Source organism: Leuciscus leuciscus (genome assembly GCF_965113295.1).
Source record: "Leuciscus leuciscus genome assembly, chromosome: 8".
NCBI classification, from domain to species: Eukaryota; Metazoa; Chordata; class Actinopteri; order Cypriniformes; family Leuciscidae; genus Leuciscus; species Leuciscus leuciscus.
The window spans coordinates 6092753-6115133 of record NC_138732.1 but is presented as its reverse complement, the minus strand read 5'-3'; the positions used below and the strand labels follow the sequence as shown (position 1 = coordinate 6115133).

General features: G+C 38.4%; 1 protein-coding gene across 1 annotated transcript in view; it reads left to right on the top strand.

Moving 5' to 3' along the window:
* spock1 (SPARC (osteonectin), cwcv and kazal like domains proteoglycan 1) overlaps positions 1–22381 on the top strand; it is a 239118-nt gene that overhangs the window by 158320 nt on the left and 58417 nt on the right. Inside the window, exon 4 of the mRNA XM_082177077.1 lies at positions 19170–19284. Coding sequence (XP_082033203.1) covers positions 19170–19284 — 115 coding nt within the window. The remainder of the gene's footprint in view (positions 1–19169; positions 19285–22381) is intronic.

Genomic DNA, 22381 nt, shown 5'->3' with positions numbered 1-22381 from the left:
TGTGAGATTATCGAGGACAGGAGAAGCTTATGAGACAGAGGAGACGTGTAAAACTTTCTGTTTAACCTTGACTCTGTCTAGTAGAGACGATTGAGATTTTAAAGAGATGAGATCTCATTTGGGGTTTGTCTTTCCTCGGGGTGTACACTAGCAGTTTATGATTTTAGCTGTCTCGCTGTTTAAAAGACGCACAAACACACACACACACACACACACACACACACACACACACACACACACACACACACACACACACACACACACACACACACACACACACACACACACACACACACACACACACTCCCTCAGGGGAAGATCAGAGAGCAAACATGCAGGAAATTGGTTTGAGGTTTTATTTTGTTGGTGTTTCTGATAGTGGTCAGCTATTTGTTCTCTGTTTTACCTTATTTTCACAAAGATGGAATGGAGGGAATGGAGGGAAAGGATAAAAATGAAAGAAATGTACAATGGACACTATTCCCACAATGGATGGAAACACACACACACACACACACACACACACTACACTGGGCTGTGAATTGATTTGGCGTTTTATTCCCCTGTGACACAGACAGAGAGAAAGAGAGAGAGAGAGCGAGTCAGACAGCCACAAAATCTTTCTGTGTCATAAATAGAAAGAGATTCAGGCTGAATTCACTAAAGCAGTTGCACCATTTTTGCACAAAGTATTTCAAGAATGTGTGTCTTTTTCACTAACCTCCCACAATCCTGTAGTAGTAATGCTGTAGTAATTCGGCATTAGTATTTCAATTTAGTCATTGTCATTCTGTTCAGCACAAGCATGCCACCTGTAAATCAGGTTTATTATAAAATGGTTTATTTTATAAAATACAATTTTTCTTTACATTTTCTATTGACCACGACATCGGTAATCCATCAAATGACAGAAATCTATCTATCTATCTATCTATCTATCTATCTATCTATCTATCTATCTATCTATCTATCTATCTATCTATCTATCTATCTACCTGTCTGTCTGTCTGTCTGTCTGTCTGTCTGTCTGTCTGTCTGTCTGACTGACTGTCTGTCTGACTGACTGTCTGATTGAAAATCAATCCATCCATCCATCGATAATCCACAGTTTATAATACTAGAGTCACTATAAAAGTCCAAACATGATAGCTGTGACATCTGACCCTGTTCGACCCATGTCTCTCTCCTGTGTTTCACGCGGCTGCATAATTCTGGTTCTTCTCCTGGTTGCTACAGCAACAGTGAGTCTGACAGTAATTGGGCCACTGTGCTGGAGAGGTGAGGGAGGTGAACTTTAACCCCTGGGGTTCAGAGGCCACAGTCCCACCTGAAGTGGCTCTGCATTGCTGTGATTAGACACTTGACCCGCATTCCTCTGAGAGAGAATAAAGGGGATCTGAATAAAAACGAGTCGTCTGACCCCCCTCGTGTCCAGCGGGCAGCCGTGGCGTCTGACAGCCTGTGCGTGTCGTGGCGTTTGAGCCTCAATGGCTGAATCTACAGTGAGGAGCTGAAGTGGCCTCTGGCTCCTCGCTCGGGCTTCATCTAATTAAACCACGGGGAGGCAAACGGCTGGAGTCAGTGAGAGGATGGACCTTGAGTTTTTCTGCCCATCCTGATGCTTGTAACAAGCATATCATTCAGCATATCATAGAGTGTGTGTGTACGTGTGACTGAATGAATGATGGCTTTTTAACCCTGTAAAGCCAGACATGTAATAGTGAGACAAATGCATATAAATATCAGTAGTTGCTCTATATCTTCCAATAATATTTTCCAATAATCTTAGTAAGTTTCTCAAAAGCCTGAAGGATCATATTTGATAGTCACATTTTAGCATGATTTTTCTAAAAAAATATATGTATGAATATGTATCAAGTAAACCAGTTCGGTAAGTGTCCATCTTGAAGTATTACTAACAATATAAAAGGTATTCTTATGTTCACTTCATAAAAAACAGTAAAGATTTTACCGCAAAAAGACACATGACCCATAACCTGAAGGGTGACGTTTTTGCAAATACACTAAAAGGCCTTTTACCTGCAAAAAAAAAAAGTACAGTTTTGATCATTTAGCGGCCTTATAAATTAATCTATCAATATTTTACAGTATGCTTTAAAGGAATACAATCAACTTGAAATGTTGTTCACAACCCATTTTACTTTTGTAATGTGACTTACATCCTATAGTGAAATGTAAAATGTTGCACAGCGGTTGATTTTCTCCATTGATTGTGTGGTGAAACATTTCTCTGTTTGATGTTTGGAAAAGTCAACTGAAAAGGAAAGTCGTTACATTCATTTTTTTTTTTCTTTGGAATAACGTGCACCAATGAATCATTCAGATCAGGATCATGTATTAGGAAAGGAAACGGGTCGATTTTGATTTCACGTCGACTTTAACAGTCAAGGCCCGCTCTGCTAGGTCACGTACAAACAAATTCTCTCTCGTCAACAGTTTTCACACTCTGATTGTTTCGTCCAAACCAGAGTTCGATTCCATTTCTCTTATCAAGCGTTTGCTGTAGCTAAGACTCCTATCTAGAAGAAACATTAGAATGCCGTTTTTGTCAGATTTAGCCATTTTTTGTTATCACCACCAAAAACAAACAGACTCAACTGGTAAGAGAAAGCAATGAGAAATGCATTCTGTCATAGACACATTGCATGTCACGATTTCACAACAAATCAAGTCACCATTATATCTATTGTGCATTATACAGTACAGACTGTTTCAAAGCAGCTTCACAGTAATAACAGGACAATAACAGAATCAATGATGCAAACATCACATGTAAGACAGATTCAAATTCTGCTGTAAGGTAGCTCTAAAAAGACAATAGTTCCTTATGCAGCTCGAGTCATTAGATGGTGATGATTCAGCGATGTTGAAAAATTCATTAATTATGAAACAAATTCGATTTAGCTATAAAGCAGCTCCTTATTGAGCTCAATTCGGTTCAAGTTTTGTACTCATCCGATAGTGTCAGTGTAATCAAATCAACAATATTACTAAAACCAAATGGACTCAGGTCTAGTGTGAAGGGGCTGACCTGAGGAAGGGGAAGCACAGTGAGTGAGTCTTTGTTTTCAGAGTAGAAATGAGACAAATCGTAATGCCACAGGCCAACACAGTTTCATCTGCTCTCCTCTGCAAATGAACAGCACCAGCTGAGCCAACATGAGCGCCAGGCTGTGTTTCCAGCATTTTAGGAAGCACTCCGTCATGTCTGAGCCAAAATGGCCGTCAGGCGGCGGTGAAAGCCAGCTGGGATGTACAGCCGCGATTGGGCCAATATGGCTGCAGGACAGGTATCAAAGTCTTCGGGGACAGACGGTGCTTTTTCAGCTAGGATGGCTTGCGGCTGCAGATATGTCCTTTGTCAATGAAATGCTGGAAAGGAAACTGGGCTGTGGACGGCAGCTCGCCTCCGTCACCGCCCCAATTAGAGCTGACGTGCCGAGAGGAGAGAACAACGGATGAAAGAGACGAGTGTTTTTACCGCAGTAATTCCCACCGCAATTCATCACAAAGACAAGATCCCCATTCCTCCTCTTGTGAACAACGAGAAAGTGAAAACAGACGCTCTGAGCGGAGCTGCAGTGGCCCTAATATGTCGTTTTAGCTGAGACCGTCGCTGTGTGAAACTGCCCTCTGACAGCCGAGAGATTCGCCCTCACAGCCACAACAACAAAAGAGCAGTAATGACACGCTGAACAAAACCAAACTACTTACATTTATCTGCCACATTAAGCAACAATGTTACATAATTAGTTGCTTTTTTTTATTAGGAGCAACACAATGATGTAACATGCTGCTTTTAATAATGTACAATTTTCCCAAACCACTGGAAACACTTGGGTGAATGTCACACCACGCAAGTAATATTAATCAAAATCTCATAATTAATATTGAGTCAAGCAGATTTTATTTATTATTGGTTGTATCCCCTCATTTTTCAAATTGATCCTATGCTTTATATGTTGGATTCTACATGTGTATTGACATAAATATATATGTATTATTATTTATTAATATATTTGTCCATTATTAATTATCTCATGAATTTACCATTACATTATATTGAAAATAATGCACATCCATAATGTGGTAATGCATGCAGCCATATACGTATGTATGTATACATGTAAATAAATGAATTAATAAATTATCTGTGTTCGTTTACACATTCCTGTCAATCTGCACATTAGTTGCACAGTGACTCTTTCTGTAATTGACATGTTAAATAATTAAATAATTAAAATAAAATAATAAACAAATTAAAATAGTAGATGGCAACAAGTGATGATATTTTTGATTCATTCAACTGATTCATTCAAAAACACTAATGCATTCATGAACGAAACAAGTGAGTGGGTCATTGAATCATTCATTCAACTGATTTGATCAAAAATACACATTCATATAGGAATCAAAACAAGTGAGCGAGTCACTGAATCATCCAATTAACCAATTTGTTTGAGAACACTTATTCTTTTAGGAACAAAACAAGCGAGTGAGTCACTGAATCATCCACGGAAACGATTTGTTAAAAAGGAGTGATTCATTCAGAAAGCCACTACTGTGTTGCTTGGAGACTCGCACATCGGTTGTGATAAACGGGAGTAGTGTTGTCAAAAATATCGATATTTCGATAAATATCGATACTGAAATATCTGAACGGTACCAATACTAATTTCCCGAAGTATCGATACTAGCCGAGCTGTCACTTTCACTTCTCTCCAAAGGCGCGTTGACAAACACCACACGCACACTCGTCTCATTCGCTCTGGTTAAATAGCAAGTGAATGGGGCCATTCACGCTTGACGCCTTTTTTTGCAGTGAGAGGCGTCTATTTTCAATTGGTTTCCTATGGCAGCGAGCGTTCTGCACGTTGTTTATGTGCCTGCTGCGCCTCGCTTTTTTGAAGTTGAAAAAAAAAGCAACTCCGAGCGGAAAAAGCGCCAATCGATTGAATGGAGAGGCGGGCCTTCCGTTTTAGTGATGAAAGCTACAGTTGCTTGAACGCCCGGAGAGTGCGATGATGGAGGATAAACTTGTGGTGCTCTCGCGGGTTACCAGGAGCTTAACGATTTGCAACTACCACAATGTTAACAGAAAGTAAATAAAGTTAATAAAAGGCTGATTTGACGTTTACTTGACTGACAGGACAGCTGTTTCAGTGGTTGCCTAGCAACGCAGCGCACTGCTCGTTCTGTGTGATGGCGTTTTCGAACCAGAAAAACGCGTTAGGTGTGATCGGGGCTAATATAGCAAAGCACCTGAAAGACCGACACCCGGATCTATATAAATGATTTCGAGAGGTTGGTAACTCTTCTCATTTTAACATTTCTGGAACATTAACCAGATAAGATGGCCCTAGTATTGTTGTTGATATGAGTGTGTGTTGTCTCGTTTTTTCACCGTAATTCTTAAAGTTAATATAATCTGACTGAGGAATATTTTAACTGTGGTCAAATGTAGGCTAAATTAACTTGTGCTTATTTAACTTTATTCAAAAAATGATTATTTAATTCTGCAATTTGCCTTCATTATCATCAATTTGATTACACAGATACTAATTAAACTAAACTGAGCTAGACAATGACATCTCTGAATTCAATAATGAAATGCCTTTAACTGAAAATTGAATGTTTAATCTTATTATTATACATTACTGACACACTATCCTCCAATTTGATACTGGTAAGTGCTTTGACACAATCTGTATTGTTAAAAGCACTATATAAATAAAGGTGCTTGACTTGATGTCGATGCAGTGAGCATGTGTTCGCGTGTGATGCACGTTTGCGTTTAAATTTGTTCATCAAATAACGTTAATGTATTAACCAGCATTTATGCTTTTGAGCCAGTGCACTACCTCAGGACATTTTTGTTCATGTAAAATATCCCTCATTGTCATGTTCTAGACTTGTTATATTTAGCTTTAAATAAAAAAAATACCCCCTTAATATTGTGGCAGTTTTTTTCTCCGTGGTATCGAAAATGGTAATCGAATATCGATATTTTTCAAGGTATCGTATCGAAGTTAGAAATTCTAGTATCGTGACAACACTAAACGGGAGCATGTTCGCTTAACATGCGAGAACCAGTGAGGTTCATTCTCATGTTACGCAGCACGTTTGAGCTTCAGCGAGAACAAATGAGGTTTGTTGCGTCAAACAAGTACTATTGAGCTTCAGTTTCAGTTCGATGATCAATGTTTATATGTACATAAAAGGCTAAATTAAGTCTGTTCATAATATAAAGCGATCGTGTCTCTTCAGAAAATCTGGACTAAACCGCTCAGTTAATATGGATTCGTTTTTACGATCTCTTTATGAACTTTTTGAAGCGTCAAAGCGTCAGTTGTGTAGCTGTCAATCGAGAGACAGAAAGCTCTCAGATGTCATTAAAAATATCTTCATTTGTGTTCTGAAGATGAACGAAAGTCTTACGGGTTTGAAACGACATGAGGGTGAGCAAATGATGACAGAATTTTCATTTTTGGGAGAACTAACCTTATTTTGCTCTTGTGGATTTGTATTTGTTACAATATTATCTAATATTATCTAAATTATACAATATGTTTTACTATTATCTAAAACATAAGTTACTCAGTTAACCTTAATTTTTAGCGAACTGTTTAGCAATATCACCCACAATCGTGTTGTCGTTCTGAATGTCAACACAGCTGTCCTATACTGTGTGTGCGCTCAAATAAATGTCTCTCTTTTGTTTTCTTGTTTTCTTGTTTGTAGTTAAAATGACCAGCCTGTTGTGTTTGTGTTTCTCTTTGAGAGAGTGAGAGATGACAGGAGTGTGACAGGGCAGATAATCAGGAATAGTTAATCCGCGTCTCTTGGGCAGTCGAGGGCGTTCCAGATTCTTCTGTAGTGTTTAGAGTCTCTTTGAGCACTGTCAGCTACACACACACACACACACACACACACACACACACAGTCCTCCACTAACCTCTCCTCTCTGCCTCTTTTCTCCTCTGTATCACTCTCTTATTATCCTGTCTGTGTTTCTAAACACCCTCCATACACTGTGCTTCACGTACATGCGGACTACACTACAGTACGTGCTACAGACTGTTTTGTTTTATTTGACATTAAACTAATGATCATTTCTCTGCCGTTCACACAGAATGCGGTTTTTGTTTTCCACAGTGCTTTGTCTTTTTTTGTAAGCGTGCTCTATTCTAGAAAGATGTTGCTTTGTGCTCGCGCCTCGGGTCTTTTGCAGCATCATTTTTAGAAGGCCGTTAAAAGTTAAACTAAAAAAAAAAAATACACCTTGAGACCTTGGGCCCTATTTTAACGATCTGAAACGCAAGTATCAAGCGCGAAACACAAGTAACTGTGGGCGGATCTCGATGGGTTGGTCTGAAGTAGCTTCATTACTCATAGGTGTGGTTTGGCCGTAACGTGAAATAAACCAATCAGAGCGTCATCTCACATTCCCTTTAAGAGCAGACGCGCTTGTTCCATGGCAGATTGCTATTATAAGGCGGATTTGCCAGGAGCTGTTCACAGCCGAGGAGACCGACGTTCTCGTCAGGGCCGTAAAACACAGAGAAGTGACATTGTAAGGGGATTGGAGAAACCCACCCAAATTAGCTTTGGTTAAGCAGGCGTATAATAATTTGGGTAAATGTGTAAGCTAGATTTATGCCTATTTTTTCACATCTTCATGGACACCACAATGATTTCCCTCGTGTGTTAATATTGTTCCTTGTAATAATGTATGGGTTTCTAAAAATGAGAACTGCTGCGTCTGTGTGTAGATGAGATAAGCAAAGTGCATGCACACGCTACATTGATTATGGCCAAGCATGCGCCCTTAAAATAGCATATGAATAATATGCGCAACGCGCCACTGACTTTAGACGAGGTCTTTCCTGGTCTGTGGCGGAATTGTTTTCTAAACCTGCAAAATAGCACCAGGGAACGTTTGCGCCGGAACACGCCGCCTCTTTGCGCTGAACCGCCCCCGGGAGCGCAAGTTCATTTCCTAACTTACCGACGTGCGTCTGTGGAGGGAAAAGTCCGCTGTGCGCGGGTGCAAAATAGGAATGATACATGCGTCGCTGTACAAAGTCAATTGCGCTGGGTGCAAGATAGGGCCCCTTGTGCTTTTACACTGCCCTGCGTCTCATGTTTCAAGTGCACCCCCCCAAACATTAAATCGCATTATGTGGCTTAATCCATTAGGACAGTGATGCAACTTAGTACACACCTAATTGATGATGCATAGGCTACTACACACCGACAAGTAGATGAGCCCAGAATATGAATGCAAAGCACAAAGTGCCAATTGGAGAAACACATAATGATTTCAACTTTGCTCGTTGCGTTCATATTCTGGTCTCATCTACTTGTCTGTATATTGTATGCATTTTATAAAATGTGCCAATTTTATAAACATGCATTATTAACGTTGCATATGAATCATGTTTCCAGTTGAGAATGTCTCCAATTGAGAACCCAACACAATACCAAAGTTGTTTATCATAAAGTAAACAAAAATGTCCTTATCATGGTGCATACAAATTGTTTAGGTTTATGGTAATATTATGAGATGTATTAATATTACCATGAAATGCAGACAAAATAATGAATATCACACAAAGCATAGCAAAACTGGCAATTTACTAAATACATAAACAGCAGTAGTGAGATTTACCAGCCACACACTGGGACAAATATTGTATTAGGCTGCTGAATATGAGAAATAATCAGCCAGTTGACTGCATAAACATATAAATGGGATTCAGTGCAATCAACAGCAGAGCCTATAATTCACAGCACAAAACACATAATCCAAATTAATCCTCATTGTGAACCTGTTTTAATGTCGACTGCATGGGTTATGCTTTCTTTTTTTCTCAAATTTGTTGGTTTTTGAGGATGAAGGTGTCACAACCTGTCCATGTTGACATTGTTTGACTTTGGCCTTGAGACAGATTCATATATTTTTCATTGAGCTTTCCACAAATCATTCTGTTATACTTATTATTTTATACTGTGGACACATGATGAGTCTTTATATAACCCTCATCATTCTCTCACTTCTATGAGCTCATGTCAGGTGTAAATGTGTTCCTGTCTCTTTAAGACCGCGGGAGCAGCTCAAATACACTGGCAGCTCATTTCAGTGCCACATCTGAGCATTAATTAATCAAACGTCTGCCCACGATTTTAATCTTTTAGTCTTTTTCTCACCATTAAATGTGACCCTTGGGGAGTGTAGGGTGTCAGACGTGTGACCCGTGATCCATCTAATTGAACGTTTCTTTCATCATTGGGCGGAAGAACATTTTAATTAAGCGTTACATTCTTTCCTTTGGTCTTTTATTCCTTTTTGCTTGTGTGTTTAGCTGTCTGTTTGAACATGTTTGGATGTTTCCAGTGTGATTCTGATCGATCACTATGGTAACCCTTTCCCCGCTCACTCAGGCATTGCTGTATGAAGTTGCGTCTGTAGCAGGAATCACAGCAAGGGTTTACTAAAGGCGAGCTTGATTTCTGCCTCAAACATCAGGATTTTGGTTCTTTTTTTAGCTGGATTACAGTGTTTTTAACCTTGAGAAAAACCCAGTAAACTGAGCCAAGATGACAAAGACGTTTAGCTCCAAATGCATGTGTGAGAACGAGGAACAAACTCACACAGACTTTCAATAAAGCAAGAGACTGTGTGAGACTGTGATCAAGGCCTGTTTGAAGGGTACAATTGTGGTAAAATCACTTTTACACACCAAACATAATTTTTTTGTAAAAATTCTTTTTTTTTTTTTTTTTTTTTACTTGATAGTTGAAATAAAAATGTTAAATGAATGTGAACTGGAATACAATTTTTTTTTTTTAAATTAACTTTTATAATTTGATTTGATGACCTAGTTATCAAAGCAGCATTTCTCATTTTCATGTATGTACTAAAATAACTAAAACTAAAGCTGAAATAAAAATGTATAAAAAAATGTACAAAAAATTATATTAAAATTTTAATAAAAATACATTTTTAAAAAACGTAGAAAAATGCCAAAAACACCCAACAAAATTACTAAAACTTTAAAATTTTAATTAGGCTAATTAAATATATATTTAAAAAAAAACGATAAAGATAACATTAGTACACACAACCTTCAGTGGCTTATTTGTTTTGTTGATGAACATCAAGTGAATTAATTAAATACTTGAATAATAATCAGATAAAGTAAAAAAAAAAAAAAATGTAATAGAATTCAGCTTTTACGCCGATTTCAAATGTGCCTCATCCAAGTTTTAAAAATATTTTTAAACTTTAATTACAGTACCTCAACCTCTTGGCCTTTAACTTAGGCCTTTAACTTTAACTTTAGTCTGTTTTTGCGTTGCTTTGTGTACTTTTATGTGCGTGCGTTTCACAGCCTTTAGGAAATGTAAATTGCCTGTTTCGTTCTCTTTGAAGCTCTTTCCTTGGGCCATTTTAAATCTCGTCTGCTTCTCCAAACATTATTTTAAAGCAGAAGAAACTCTTTAGTAGAGCAAACCCTTTAAATACTTCTATTCTGAAGCCGGCCAATAATCATAGTGCAGCTGATGAATATTCAGTAGTGTTGGGAGAAGGCGCAGTCCCATGGGGCACCGGAGCGAGAGGCGCACACTTTCCACCCGTCGCTCGTGTCCTGAAGGCATGTTCGTTAAAATCCCCATCCCGCCGAACCCCTCTGCCGCCTGAACTTCCCCAGCGTTTATCAATTTAATACTTTAATTAAACGTGGAATTATACATATGTTCCTTGCACTAGGTTTCCACAGCTGTTAGCGCTGAATAATCTTTCAGTGTCGAACGCTTTCTTCTGGGCTTTTCTCACTATAGAGCGACGGATAAACGGAGTCTCGTTGTCTCGCGGTGAGATGAGTGTGAATTAAAGAGCTGTAGGTGTGTTCTTTTACCTGTTTAACATGCATTAGTTTTGCTCTGCAGGTGAACTTCAGCTTTATACTTTTACATGAATTAAAGCGTCACAGTCAAGCTAATTATTTGCACAGAGAGAGAGGGGGGGTTATGCTTGTTAAAGAAGTACTGTGTTACTTTGAGGACCGAATTGTCTTGAGAAGTGTGCTAAATTTGAGGGCATCCTCAAACGTATGAATGATTCATAAAGTGAATAATTTTTGTTTTTAAGTTTTCGTTTAGGGTTTGAGCAGTTAGTCAGTAGTTATTACATTCAGTTTTACATAAAAAACAATAGAAGTCTATGATATGTCCTCATTTAATCTCTTTGTAAACTCATATATACGTGTGTGTGATTGTGTGTGCGTGCGTGTGTGTGTGTGTGTGTGTGTGTGTGTGTGTGTGTGTGTGTGTGTGTGTGTGTGTGTGTGTGTGTGTGAAGACGGCTCCTGCTGTGCAGTGATAGATGGTTCTTCCTACATATAACCTCATTACACACACAAAAAAATCCCTGATCTTCTCTCTCTCTCTCTCTCTCTCTTTCTCTTTCTTGCTCTCTCTCTCTCTCTCTCTCTCTCTCTCTCTCTCTCTCTCTCTCTCTCTCTCTCTCTCTCTCTCTCTCTCTCTTTCTTCATATCATCCAATCACAACTCACTATGCTTTATAATCTGCACATTTAGCTCAGCTGATTGGTAATTATCCCTTTTTTCTCTTGTCTTGACTTCTCTCTTCTGAATCTGTTCTAGAAGATCATTGTGTGTGATAAGGTTGTAGTGAACACACACACACACACACACACACACACACACACACACTGAGACACGTCTGTCATCTCCATATGGACACGTCTGACCTCAGCATCACACATGGCTGACTGCAGTATGACCCTTTACTGAAGGAGACGCTTCTGCTCAACTCTTGACTGTTCAGCTTGTGTTAGGTGATGTGGGAGGGGCTTGATATTTTGAGGGAGTGGCCTGAGGTGGGAGGGAGTGGCGCAGCGCAGCGTTGTTCACCTCACTTTTATATTTAGTTTTTTAACCTATGGTTTTATTTCAAAGTGTCAGCACATAACACCACTTGTGTCTGTCTGCCGCAATTATACTGCAAATGCTCTAAAGAACGCTAGAGTCCGTTTCTACTGAAGGCAAGCAGATGAGATATACATTCTCTCTGCTTGCAGTGTGTCTTTCACGCTTGCTAGGAAAGTGAGTGAGAACACACAAAACACACAGTTTTATTGAATCATACGTCATCAATAGTGGTTCACTTCCGCTATTTAGTACGATTGCGTGAACCGTACCCCAGACCACCCTTTTAATGTGGACTTGGGTACGGTCGCAACTTAAGTGTGCACCTGGGTTTGGAAAACAGCGTTCAGATCATCCAAACAAATCTAACTCTGACGTCAGTTGTACCCAGGTGCGCATCAAACGCGCTAGACTGAAACCAGCCTAAAATTCTTCAGAATAGCACATTCTTGAACTGACCAATTAAGACTCATCACCTTTCAAATGAGGTCTTAAAATGACTGAAATCTATTTCTGAAGCCAGTAACACACACACACACACACACACACACACACACACACACACACACACACACACACACACACACAACAGTGTTTTAGTTTTTGTTGAGCAGGTGTTGTGTAATTCACTGTCTCTAGGTGCCTTTTGCTCCAGTAGGGTCGTACATTATTAACACTCAGTGTTTGAGTTGACCTCACATTGTAAACTTTAGCAAATCGTTTATTCCCTCGTAACAGAAGCACAAACATGCTCATATCCTCAAACTCTTACCTATGTGTATTTACAGTCATTGCTATTTTTTTTTTCTTTAGAAAAACACGCACTGATGAATCATAAAGCCAGTAAACATGCATTGAGGAAGAATATAGAGTTAATTTTGATTTCATGGTGACTGAAAACACTGCCCTCTCTCTCCCTAGTGTGCCTTTGAATGAGTTGATTGACACTTGATGCCAAAGTGTGCAGATGGCACAGATGGTATTTGGTAGGGAGGTGCCCTAATGTAGAGGGCATTGACGGGACATGTGTGTGTTTTAGGCTCTGTCAAGGTTAGATATTTACATTCTCTCTATGGAAACAGGATCACAGCATGTTAATTAAGCAGATTATGTGTGTGTGTGTGTGTGTGTGTGCGTGTGTGTGTGTGTGTGTGTGTGTGTGTGTGTGTGTGTGTGTGTGTGTGTGTGTGTGTGTGTGTGTGTGTGTGTGTGTGTGTGTGTGTGTGTGTGTATGTGTGTGTTCAGAAAACAAAGGTCTCATTCATCTGAATGTTTTTAGTTTATCTGGTGACATTCAGAATTCGGCTGTGAGCTGATTGGCCATTAGGCTGCACAGACTCGTCCTGATTGGATAATCACAGGTATGAATGCTGAATCCAGATCGTCTAATTTAGCCTCATTCAACCTTCAGCGCTAATTCCAGTATTTAAAATAGAGGCAGAAAGAGGAAGTGTTCGTTTTAAAGATTACTCCGGTGATGTGATTATGGAAGTGAGATTTATCATTCAGACTAAAAATGACAAAAACACAACAAAATTACTCAAATTAACTCAAATAAAATGAAAACAGCAAATAAAAATAAAAACTAATTCCAAATAGGATATGAATGTATATTGTTCGAAAGCAACATGTGCCTCTATCAACTGAGCCATAAATGCCATGTGTCTAATGACTCCGGAGCCAGAGGAAAATGATGATTGCTGAATTTGAAATGGCATCTTACTATTTCTTCCACAAAAAAAAGATATTAGGATAATGCATAAGAAGTAAGAGTCGTATGATATTATTCCATACCAAATTCAGCTGATGCGCAGGCATGCACAAAATTGGATTAAAAATACAAAATGTCCTTGTTTTTTTCCAAGGTGATGCACTATGCAGTGTGATTGAAACATTAATTGTGAAAATATTCCTAATATTAGTATGCAGTATGCAGTGTAAGTAGGCAGCATTTGCAGTAAGATAGTATTTCATTCTCAACAAAGCCCTTGTGTTGTACAGTTATTGATCGACGCAGCACATGAGACGCCCACACACACAGGGATCCGTGGCACACAAACGGTTAAAGGTCGATTTGTGATGTGTATGAAAGCGTTTAAGGTCACATCTGGATAGTTGAGGTCTACTGTTGCTGTGATACTGAAGTTCAAAGGTCAAACTTGATTGAGAGCAAATGCAACTGCAGTTTACACAGAGAGAATCAATGCAGGCTGAGTTTAAATGACTTTAAACGCCTGTATTCGGGTTAAAGCAATAGTTCAGCCAAACAGGAAAATCTGTTAGCATTTTTCCACCCTGGATGAGTTTGTTTCTTGCGTGGAACAGAAGAAGAGGAAGGTCTATTTGATTACGCTGTTTTTACTCATGCAGTGTTAGTAGATTGTCAAAAATCCATCATGAAGGAAAGAACTATAATGCTAAAGTATAATAGGTAAATGCTACAGGAAAAGTTTAGCGTTTATAAGCACACACACACACACACACACACACACACACACACACACACACACACACACAGGCAGCTGTAAGACGATATACTGTATATGGAGCCAATGTTGCACATTTATAGGATTAACTATACTGGCTATCAAATCATGGCTGTTTATGAGCATATTTCTCTCTCTCTCTCTCCCTCTCTCTTTTAATTCAGCCCATAAAAATGATAAAACCTGTGGCCCTGAGGGGAGGCGGGTTTCCATAGCGATGTCACGAGAGACATATGATAGAGGAGGAATCACCCATCGAATAAACCAGCGCGGACGGCTTTTATTTTTCAGCTAAATGAATTCTTCATCACTCAGTCCTGTAGTAAAGCACACCAGACGGAGATAAATGTGGACAGTCAGTCGTAGACAAGAAAAGAGGAATGAAACTGCATGCTATTAGTGCTATTTCTACAATATATATACTTTGCACAGTATGCTTATTTTATGTATGCATGAAATACCGTTGCATATTGATTGCATTTGACAAAATGTGCAGTATGCAACACGGTGCACATCCTGTTGAGAGACTTTATCCCACAATGCAACGTCAAGTCACCTTTAATTCTACAGTGCTTTATGCCATACAGAATGTTTCAAAGCAGCTTCACATAATAGATAGGATAATAATAGAATCAGTCAAATATGAGACAAATAGAAATTCTGCTTTAAAGCTGCTCCATTCAGTTCAGTTTTGATTCAGTTCAGTTCAATAACTCTGTAAAGTTCATCAAGAATGGTCAAGTCAAGCAATGAAATGTTAATAATACCAATCACAAATTTGTAAATATGTCGTTCTTATATGTCACTCATTTGATGTGTATGCCAAAAATTGTACTATTTTTACACAAATGTGTTTTAAAATGCAGAATAACGGTGAGTTAGAAATGCTAAATAACGGTATTTGAGGATGATTAACTATCACCTACTGTGAATTAAACACACAGTGTATGAACTGCTATATCATTATTGCAATGCATAGTTGCACATGCTATTTTTAATAAACAGTGCTAAGTATACAGTATATATTGTGCAGTATACTTCATTTTAAACATGGCCGAAGTGTGTACATCGTGCGCTGTTTGTCGATTAGGATTGACTGCTTGGTTAAACAGGAACTGAATTTGTTCATTCAGGCCTGGAATTGAAAAGTGTGAAGAGGTAAATATCCCCCTTCCTCCCTCTCTCTCGCTCTCATCTCACATTTATCAGTCGGGATCTATCACACTTTCTTATTTTCATTCCCTCTTCGACACACACGTTCTTACCCTGCAGTGAGGGTGTTTGGAGTTCGTCTCTGAATATGAATGGCCTGTTTTCCGTTGTGGTATAAAATAAAATAAAATGACTGACCAAAATGAAAGAGTACACTGTAGTAACAAGAGAAATGCATCACTATGCTGTACATGTGTACCTGTACATTTACTCACCTTACATGTCCACTCACCTCACTAGATCAATACTCCTTTTTAATGCTATTTTGTATCGTGTGTGTGTGTGTGTGTGTGTGTGTGTGTGTGTGTGTGTGTGTGTGTGTGTGTGTGTGTGTGTGTCATGCGCTGGCTTGATTTGATAATCCAGACAAAGACGCTTGACGCAGATGAACGATGAAATAACATTTAATAAACACCAGGAACCATATATAAAACACCTGCATGAAACTTCAACACAAGACAAAGAACCGATGAAGACTGAGGGTATAAATACAAAAGATGACAATAGGCTAAATTAAGGACAGATGTTTTGGCGATTAGTTGACATGGAGATAAACCAGGATAACTATGGAAACTAATAAGACAGCAATGGAGACAAGGAAACAGGAACTAAAGACATGGGAACTAAACACAGGCAATAGAAGATAAAAGAATATCAAAACAAAAGTCACACACAGACATAGAGGAATCGTGACGATACGCAATTATATTTATTTTTAGGAAATTATATAGTTTTATTCAATTTTATACTTTTTTTTTATAAAGGAAAGGTACATGTGTATAACATAAAATGAAGATATAAATTAATATAAATCCAAATAAAATATAAACGGTCCCTTAGTTTTCTTTATGCAAATATATTTTATTATTTATTTTATTTTGAATGAGGTCAAATTCGATCAGGACGTGTTTCTGTGAGATTCACCTCATTAAACCTCCTGCTAACTGCACACACACACACACACACACACACACACACACACACACACACACACACACACACAGTCAGTTATGCAAAAACTAAAACGTGAAAGCAAAATGTCCTTCAGACAGAATCCAATCACTGTATGCTGTGAAAGACATCACGCAATCTGTATGTGTGTGTGTGTGTGTGTGTCCGCTGCTAAAGCATGTCCTCACTTCCCCTCCGACACGCTCCCAGCGCCTCATCTCTTGTTTCCTTCCATCTCTCATCGCCCTCACCGGCTGAATCCCATATGCAGGAAAACATCAAATCATTCCATCTGTCACAGGGTTGAGAGAGGCTTGAACTCCATCAATAAGGCATGTACATCTCTAAACACACACACTCCCTTCCTCACTAAATACTGAAGGTGGAAGACAGTGAGGAAGATGGAGGTATTAGGTATTACAGATCAAACTTGATGTGTGTAAGAATTAAGCGTTGTGTATCTGTACAACAACTGGATTGTTCTTTTCCATGCAGAGAAAGCGACTCCAAGAAGCATCATGAGAGTAGTTTATATGACGCACTATATTCAAGTCTTCTGGAGTCATGCTCTCTGTGAGGAACAGACTGAACTTTAAATCATTAATCACTGTAAATCTCTCCCGTTTCTCATTTGCATATTCAAATATGGCACTGGAACAAGGTTGGACGTAAATGATGTCAAACATTGTTGGTTCTAACTGGCCTTTTGACTTAATGACCCCATTTTCAGTAAATAATATGTTAAATATTGGTCTGTTACTCACAGAAAACTATCATATGACTTGGAATACGACCTGGAATAAGACCTGGAATAAAGAGCATGGGTCATAAAGATGGATGTTATGATGCTTTTTCTAATCTTGACTGAAGGCCCTGGTCACTGTCTGCTTTCATTATATCACTGTATTATTGTGTTTTATTATTGTTTTGTATTATTGTTTAATTGTTTCGTTGTGACAATGTTCCATTGTTTCATTGTATTGTTGGATTTATCATTAACTACATTTGCATGGACACCTTTTGTTTTTTGAATGTCATTCCAATTGATAAATCTGAACGTAGTGTTTACATGAACGCTGAATAAAGTGATCGGGTTGATGCACATGTTTATATGTCACAAGCTTCAAATTGGAGCTGATCTTTTGAATATACAGAGTGTCCTGCTGTTAGCGCATACTAACCATCCGTATCATTGTTTCATTGTGTCATCATATTGTGGTTTTGTCATTACAATACATCATTTTTTTGGTGATATCAATGTTTTGCTGTATCACTGTTACATCTTTTTGTGAATGTGACCAGAGCGATACTTCTTGTATGGTTAGATTCAGGAAATACAGAAGGAACACAGGTTCAGTGGTACACTGAAGAAAAAAAAAATAATCACGCCAGATTCATCATAATCATCATATACCCACTCGTGTTCCCATAAAAGGATAGGCAAATGAAGGGGAGATCCCACATTACTACATGAAGAAAGTCACACAGGTTTAACACAACATAAGGGAGAACTATCCTTTTAATTATGAGGTATTTATTCCGTTAGCAGGAGTGATAAGAGCTGTAAATCGACTCTGTGTGTGTGTGTGTGTGTGTGTGTGTGTGTGTGTGTGTGTGTGTGTGTGTGTGTGTGTGTGTGTGTGTGTGTGTGTGTGTGTGTGTGTGTGTGTGTGTGTGTGTGTGTGTGTGTGTGTGTGTGTGTGTGCTGTGCTGTATTGAAGGCCAGTTGGCATGGCTGTGCTCCAGACGAACAGCAGGTTGGCATCAAACTTCCCCGATGAACACACACATAGACATGTGAAGGTCAGAGGGAGTGATGGAGTGTTTAACTTCTGTTAAACCCACCTGTGTGATTCAGTGTCACACACACACACACACACACACGCAGCAGCAGCAGCGCTATACTGTATGTTTATAATAGTTGTGTATGTCTGATCAAATTCTAATTGAATTTGCTCTGTAATAGATGACTGAGAAACGTGTGTATGTTTCCTGACTGAGATGAATGTCTCACGAGTTCTCGTAATGATCTTCGCACACGCGCTAGTCCTCCTCATCCTCCTACTTCCTGCTGGAGGAACTACATTACCTGTGCGAAAGAGGAAAAGATGGCAGAGCGTGAGACAGTGTTTCTTCTCGTCCTCCATTTGTCAGGAAGTGTTTACACTGAGCTATTGCTCAAAGTCAGCGCAGTGAGTGTGTGTGTGTGTGTGTGTGTGAGATGATAAAACATTTGCCAGAAGGCTGCTGCATTGTTTCTCCTGTGTGTTTGCCAGAGTAAAGCTCTCCTCTCCTCCATCAGATTCTCTCGCTTCCCTTCATGCCATCTGACTGAATCTACTCTGTTTTTCTTTCCTGGAGAGGAAAAACCGAAACAAAAGAACATGAATATAAAAGATGAGAGAGCGTGTGTGTGTGTGTGTGTGTGTGTGTGTGTGTGTTTGAGAGAGACATAAACACAGATATCAGATGAGATAAAGGCTGGTTTTAGGCCCAGAAAGATTTAGTTTTATTATATTAAATGAAGTCTTTCTCTGTCTTTCAGGGCTGGACAGCACTAAAGACCCCTGTCTGAAGGTTCACTGCCCTCCTCACAAAGTGTGTGTGAGCCACGACTTCCAGACGGCCATCTGCACCAATCACAAACCAGCACAGCACAGGTAAGACAGGTGTGGGTGCTGAGATGGAGGAAGGCAGAATGGGACAGATTGTTTAATCAACTAGAAAATAAACATTTGTCAAGACAAATTTTGACTAGTTTAAAGGTTATTCAGATTGGCAATAGTTATATATGCCTTTCGGAGTGGTTGCTAGGGAGTTACTGAGGTGTTTTGGGAGGTTGCTAGGGCAAGGGTTTTAAATATTTTAGATGCTACAAACCCCTAAATATGATCATCCTCATGTGAGGGACCTCATCCTAATATAAGGAAATATAAGGCAGCCACATATTTTCATGTGTAAAGACCTCATTTATACAGTGAAAAACTAAAATGATACAAAAAAAGAAAAATGAATTATATGGAAAATATTTTGTTTTGTATATATGTATTGTTTTCCTACTCGCTATAGTACTTTATTGTTAGATGCATATATTTTTTATTTAAATGTATTTATTTAGTTTAATCATTTTTTTTGCTAAAACTTTACAACAAGTTCCCGATAGTTACCATTAATGCACTGACTAACATTAACTAACAACGAGCAAAACATTTGTTACAATATTTATTAATCTTTGTTAATGCTACTGATACAAGATACAACTTTTGATTTTAATAATGTATTATAAAATTAACTAAGACTAATAAATACTTTAGAATTGTTAGTTCATGGTAACTAATGTAGGCCTATTTAACGAATGTTATCAAATGTGGAACCTTATTGTAAAGTGTTTCCATTTTGTGTTATTATTTATTTTAATCAATTATTTATTTATAATTTTTTATAATTTTTATTTTATTTTTTTATGTTTTTATATAGTTTTTAAGACTAATTTCCCCCTGGACCCTAGCTTGAAACCCCTGCTGAACAGCTGTTTGGTGCAGTTGATGCATCTTTTTCCAGAACAAACTGACTAGTCAAACCCTGAACCCCTGGAAGCTCAAAGTGTTCTAATTCTTGACCAATAATTCCATAACCATGATTACAAATGAGTTCTAAGCACTAGATAAATGAGCGTGTGTCCATGTGTTTAATCGGCCTCTGAGGTATTTACACTCGGGAAGCTTCTCCGCTTCTCCAGGGTCACATTAACATTCTATTGGTCCCTGTTGTGAGTCGTTGTCATAGTGACAGCGGAACATTGAGGGAATTTCATTCCGGCCTCTTGACTCTGCCCTCTTTATGTTTGGTCAAACAAATATTAATTGTGTAATGGCCATTAGAGCTGGTCCAAGAGTTTACGAAGCTAAATTACTAACGCCCTCTTACATATGCAAACACAAAGAGCATGCTGGCAAGGCAAATATCACATCTCCCTGAGAAATAACGACATGCTGATCCGATTAGAAAGCCAAGCGCACTGCGAGCGGGTGATAATGCTTTCCTTAGGAATTATCGCTGCATTGGTCAATCTATCATTAATGACCAGCACATGAGGTGTAGCTGCCGCTTCTTGATCATTAATTTACAACTTAAAACACTGCGGTACATAATGCATGAAGAGCTCTGCTAGATTATGCACAACAAAATAATACGTTAATAAATCATACGTTGACCCACATGGAATCTGCACACTTTTTTTCACTGTTTCTAACACTAATTGTTGAGGACAAAGTGTTAAAAGGAGCTGATATTGGTAGTGTTAAAGCACCATTAAATTAACTGAAAAATAAACAAACTCTGCAGTTTCCATACAGGCCTCGGCTCTGTTCTAATATCTAGTGTGCTCCCTTGCAGTTTCTCCCATTCATAAGTAATAGGAGTGCACCTTTTCTTTATATATCTATAGTATTTGATTAACGGCACATATTGAGACGAGGAGAGCTGAGTCTAGTCAAGTCAAGTCAAGTCATCTTCATTTATATAGCGCTTTTAACAATGTAGATTGTTTCAAAGCAGCTTCACAGAGATAAACGTATAATTTAAGGTAAAAGAGATTGTTTTGGCTTTATAGCGGTTCTTTAATAAAGTTGTTTTTCAGCTAAAACTACTTCAACATGTTCTGATAACATTATAACTCTTAACTTATTTTCTTAATTTTTCTCTTGTGGTCCATATGTGGTGAAAATAATGAAAAGAGAAGTATTTTGTGTTGTTTTTTGAGTAAGCTTTAAGGAGTACGCTAATCTAACATCTTTTATTATCATCGCATCGCCTCGGTTATGCGGTGATGCGATTAATAATAAATGTAGCCTAATAATAATTATTATTATTGAGCCCATGCTGGGCCTGACATGTAGCATTATGCGTAACACGAGTTTTAACCATTAGTGATGAGGTTTTAATTGAAGTGTAATTATGAAGAAGTGACTCATGCTGGTTGTATGAATAGACTGTATTTCTGCAGTAAGACTGATTTGAGAACAGATCCAGCACAGCAGTGTAATTTCCACTTGCAAATATACTTCAGTATAATGCAATGAAGTGTAAATTACAGATAATGTAATGCACAATAATGTGCTGTAATATACTCCATTATACTATATCTCACTCCATTATCCAGCAGTTTAGTACGTAGACTTTAAAAACGTTGGCTGAAGATAAGCACTTCATGGTGACCAGAGACAAATTCTCCTCATGATCAGTCAATAATGTTTGTGAATTTGGCAGATGGGTTCAGAAGGACTGGGAGCGAGTTCAGCTTATTACACAGCTCTCTGGAGGACACGACTGTGATTGGTCACCCGCAGCATTCGGCCAATATTTTTGTATAATGATGCTAAACTGTAGACACTACATTGGCCATTGTCCCCTTTAAATGATTTCCTAGATAGCTGTGCTAGTGCATATGCATACTCTCTTTTTCCTCACATAATAAAATAATTTAAACTCAAATCAATATTTCATGTCTGCTTATTTGGTTTGTAGGCAGTCGTGTAATAAGTGAGAAAATGTACAGTCAGATGGTTATTAGCAGAACATAAACCCCTTTAAGGTGACATGAGACAACCCTGGTTATCCTTTATATATAATGAATAAAATAGAAAAGAAAGATTTTTAAAGAAGTGTAATATGTTGATGGTGGAAAGATGGTTTGACTGTAACAATACTAGAAGCATGTGGCAAGGGATCAACAACATCAGTAGACGGACGAGCTAA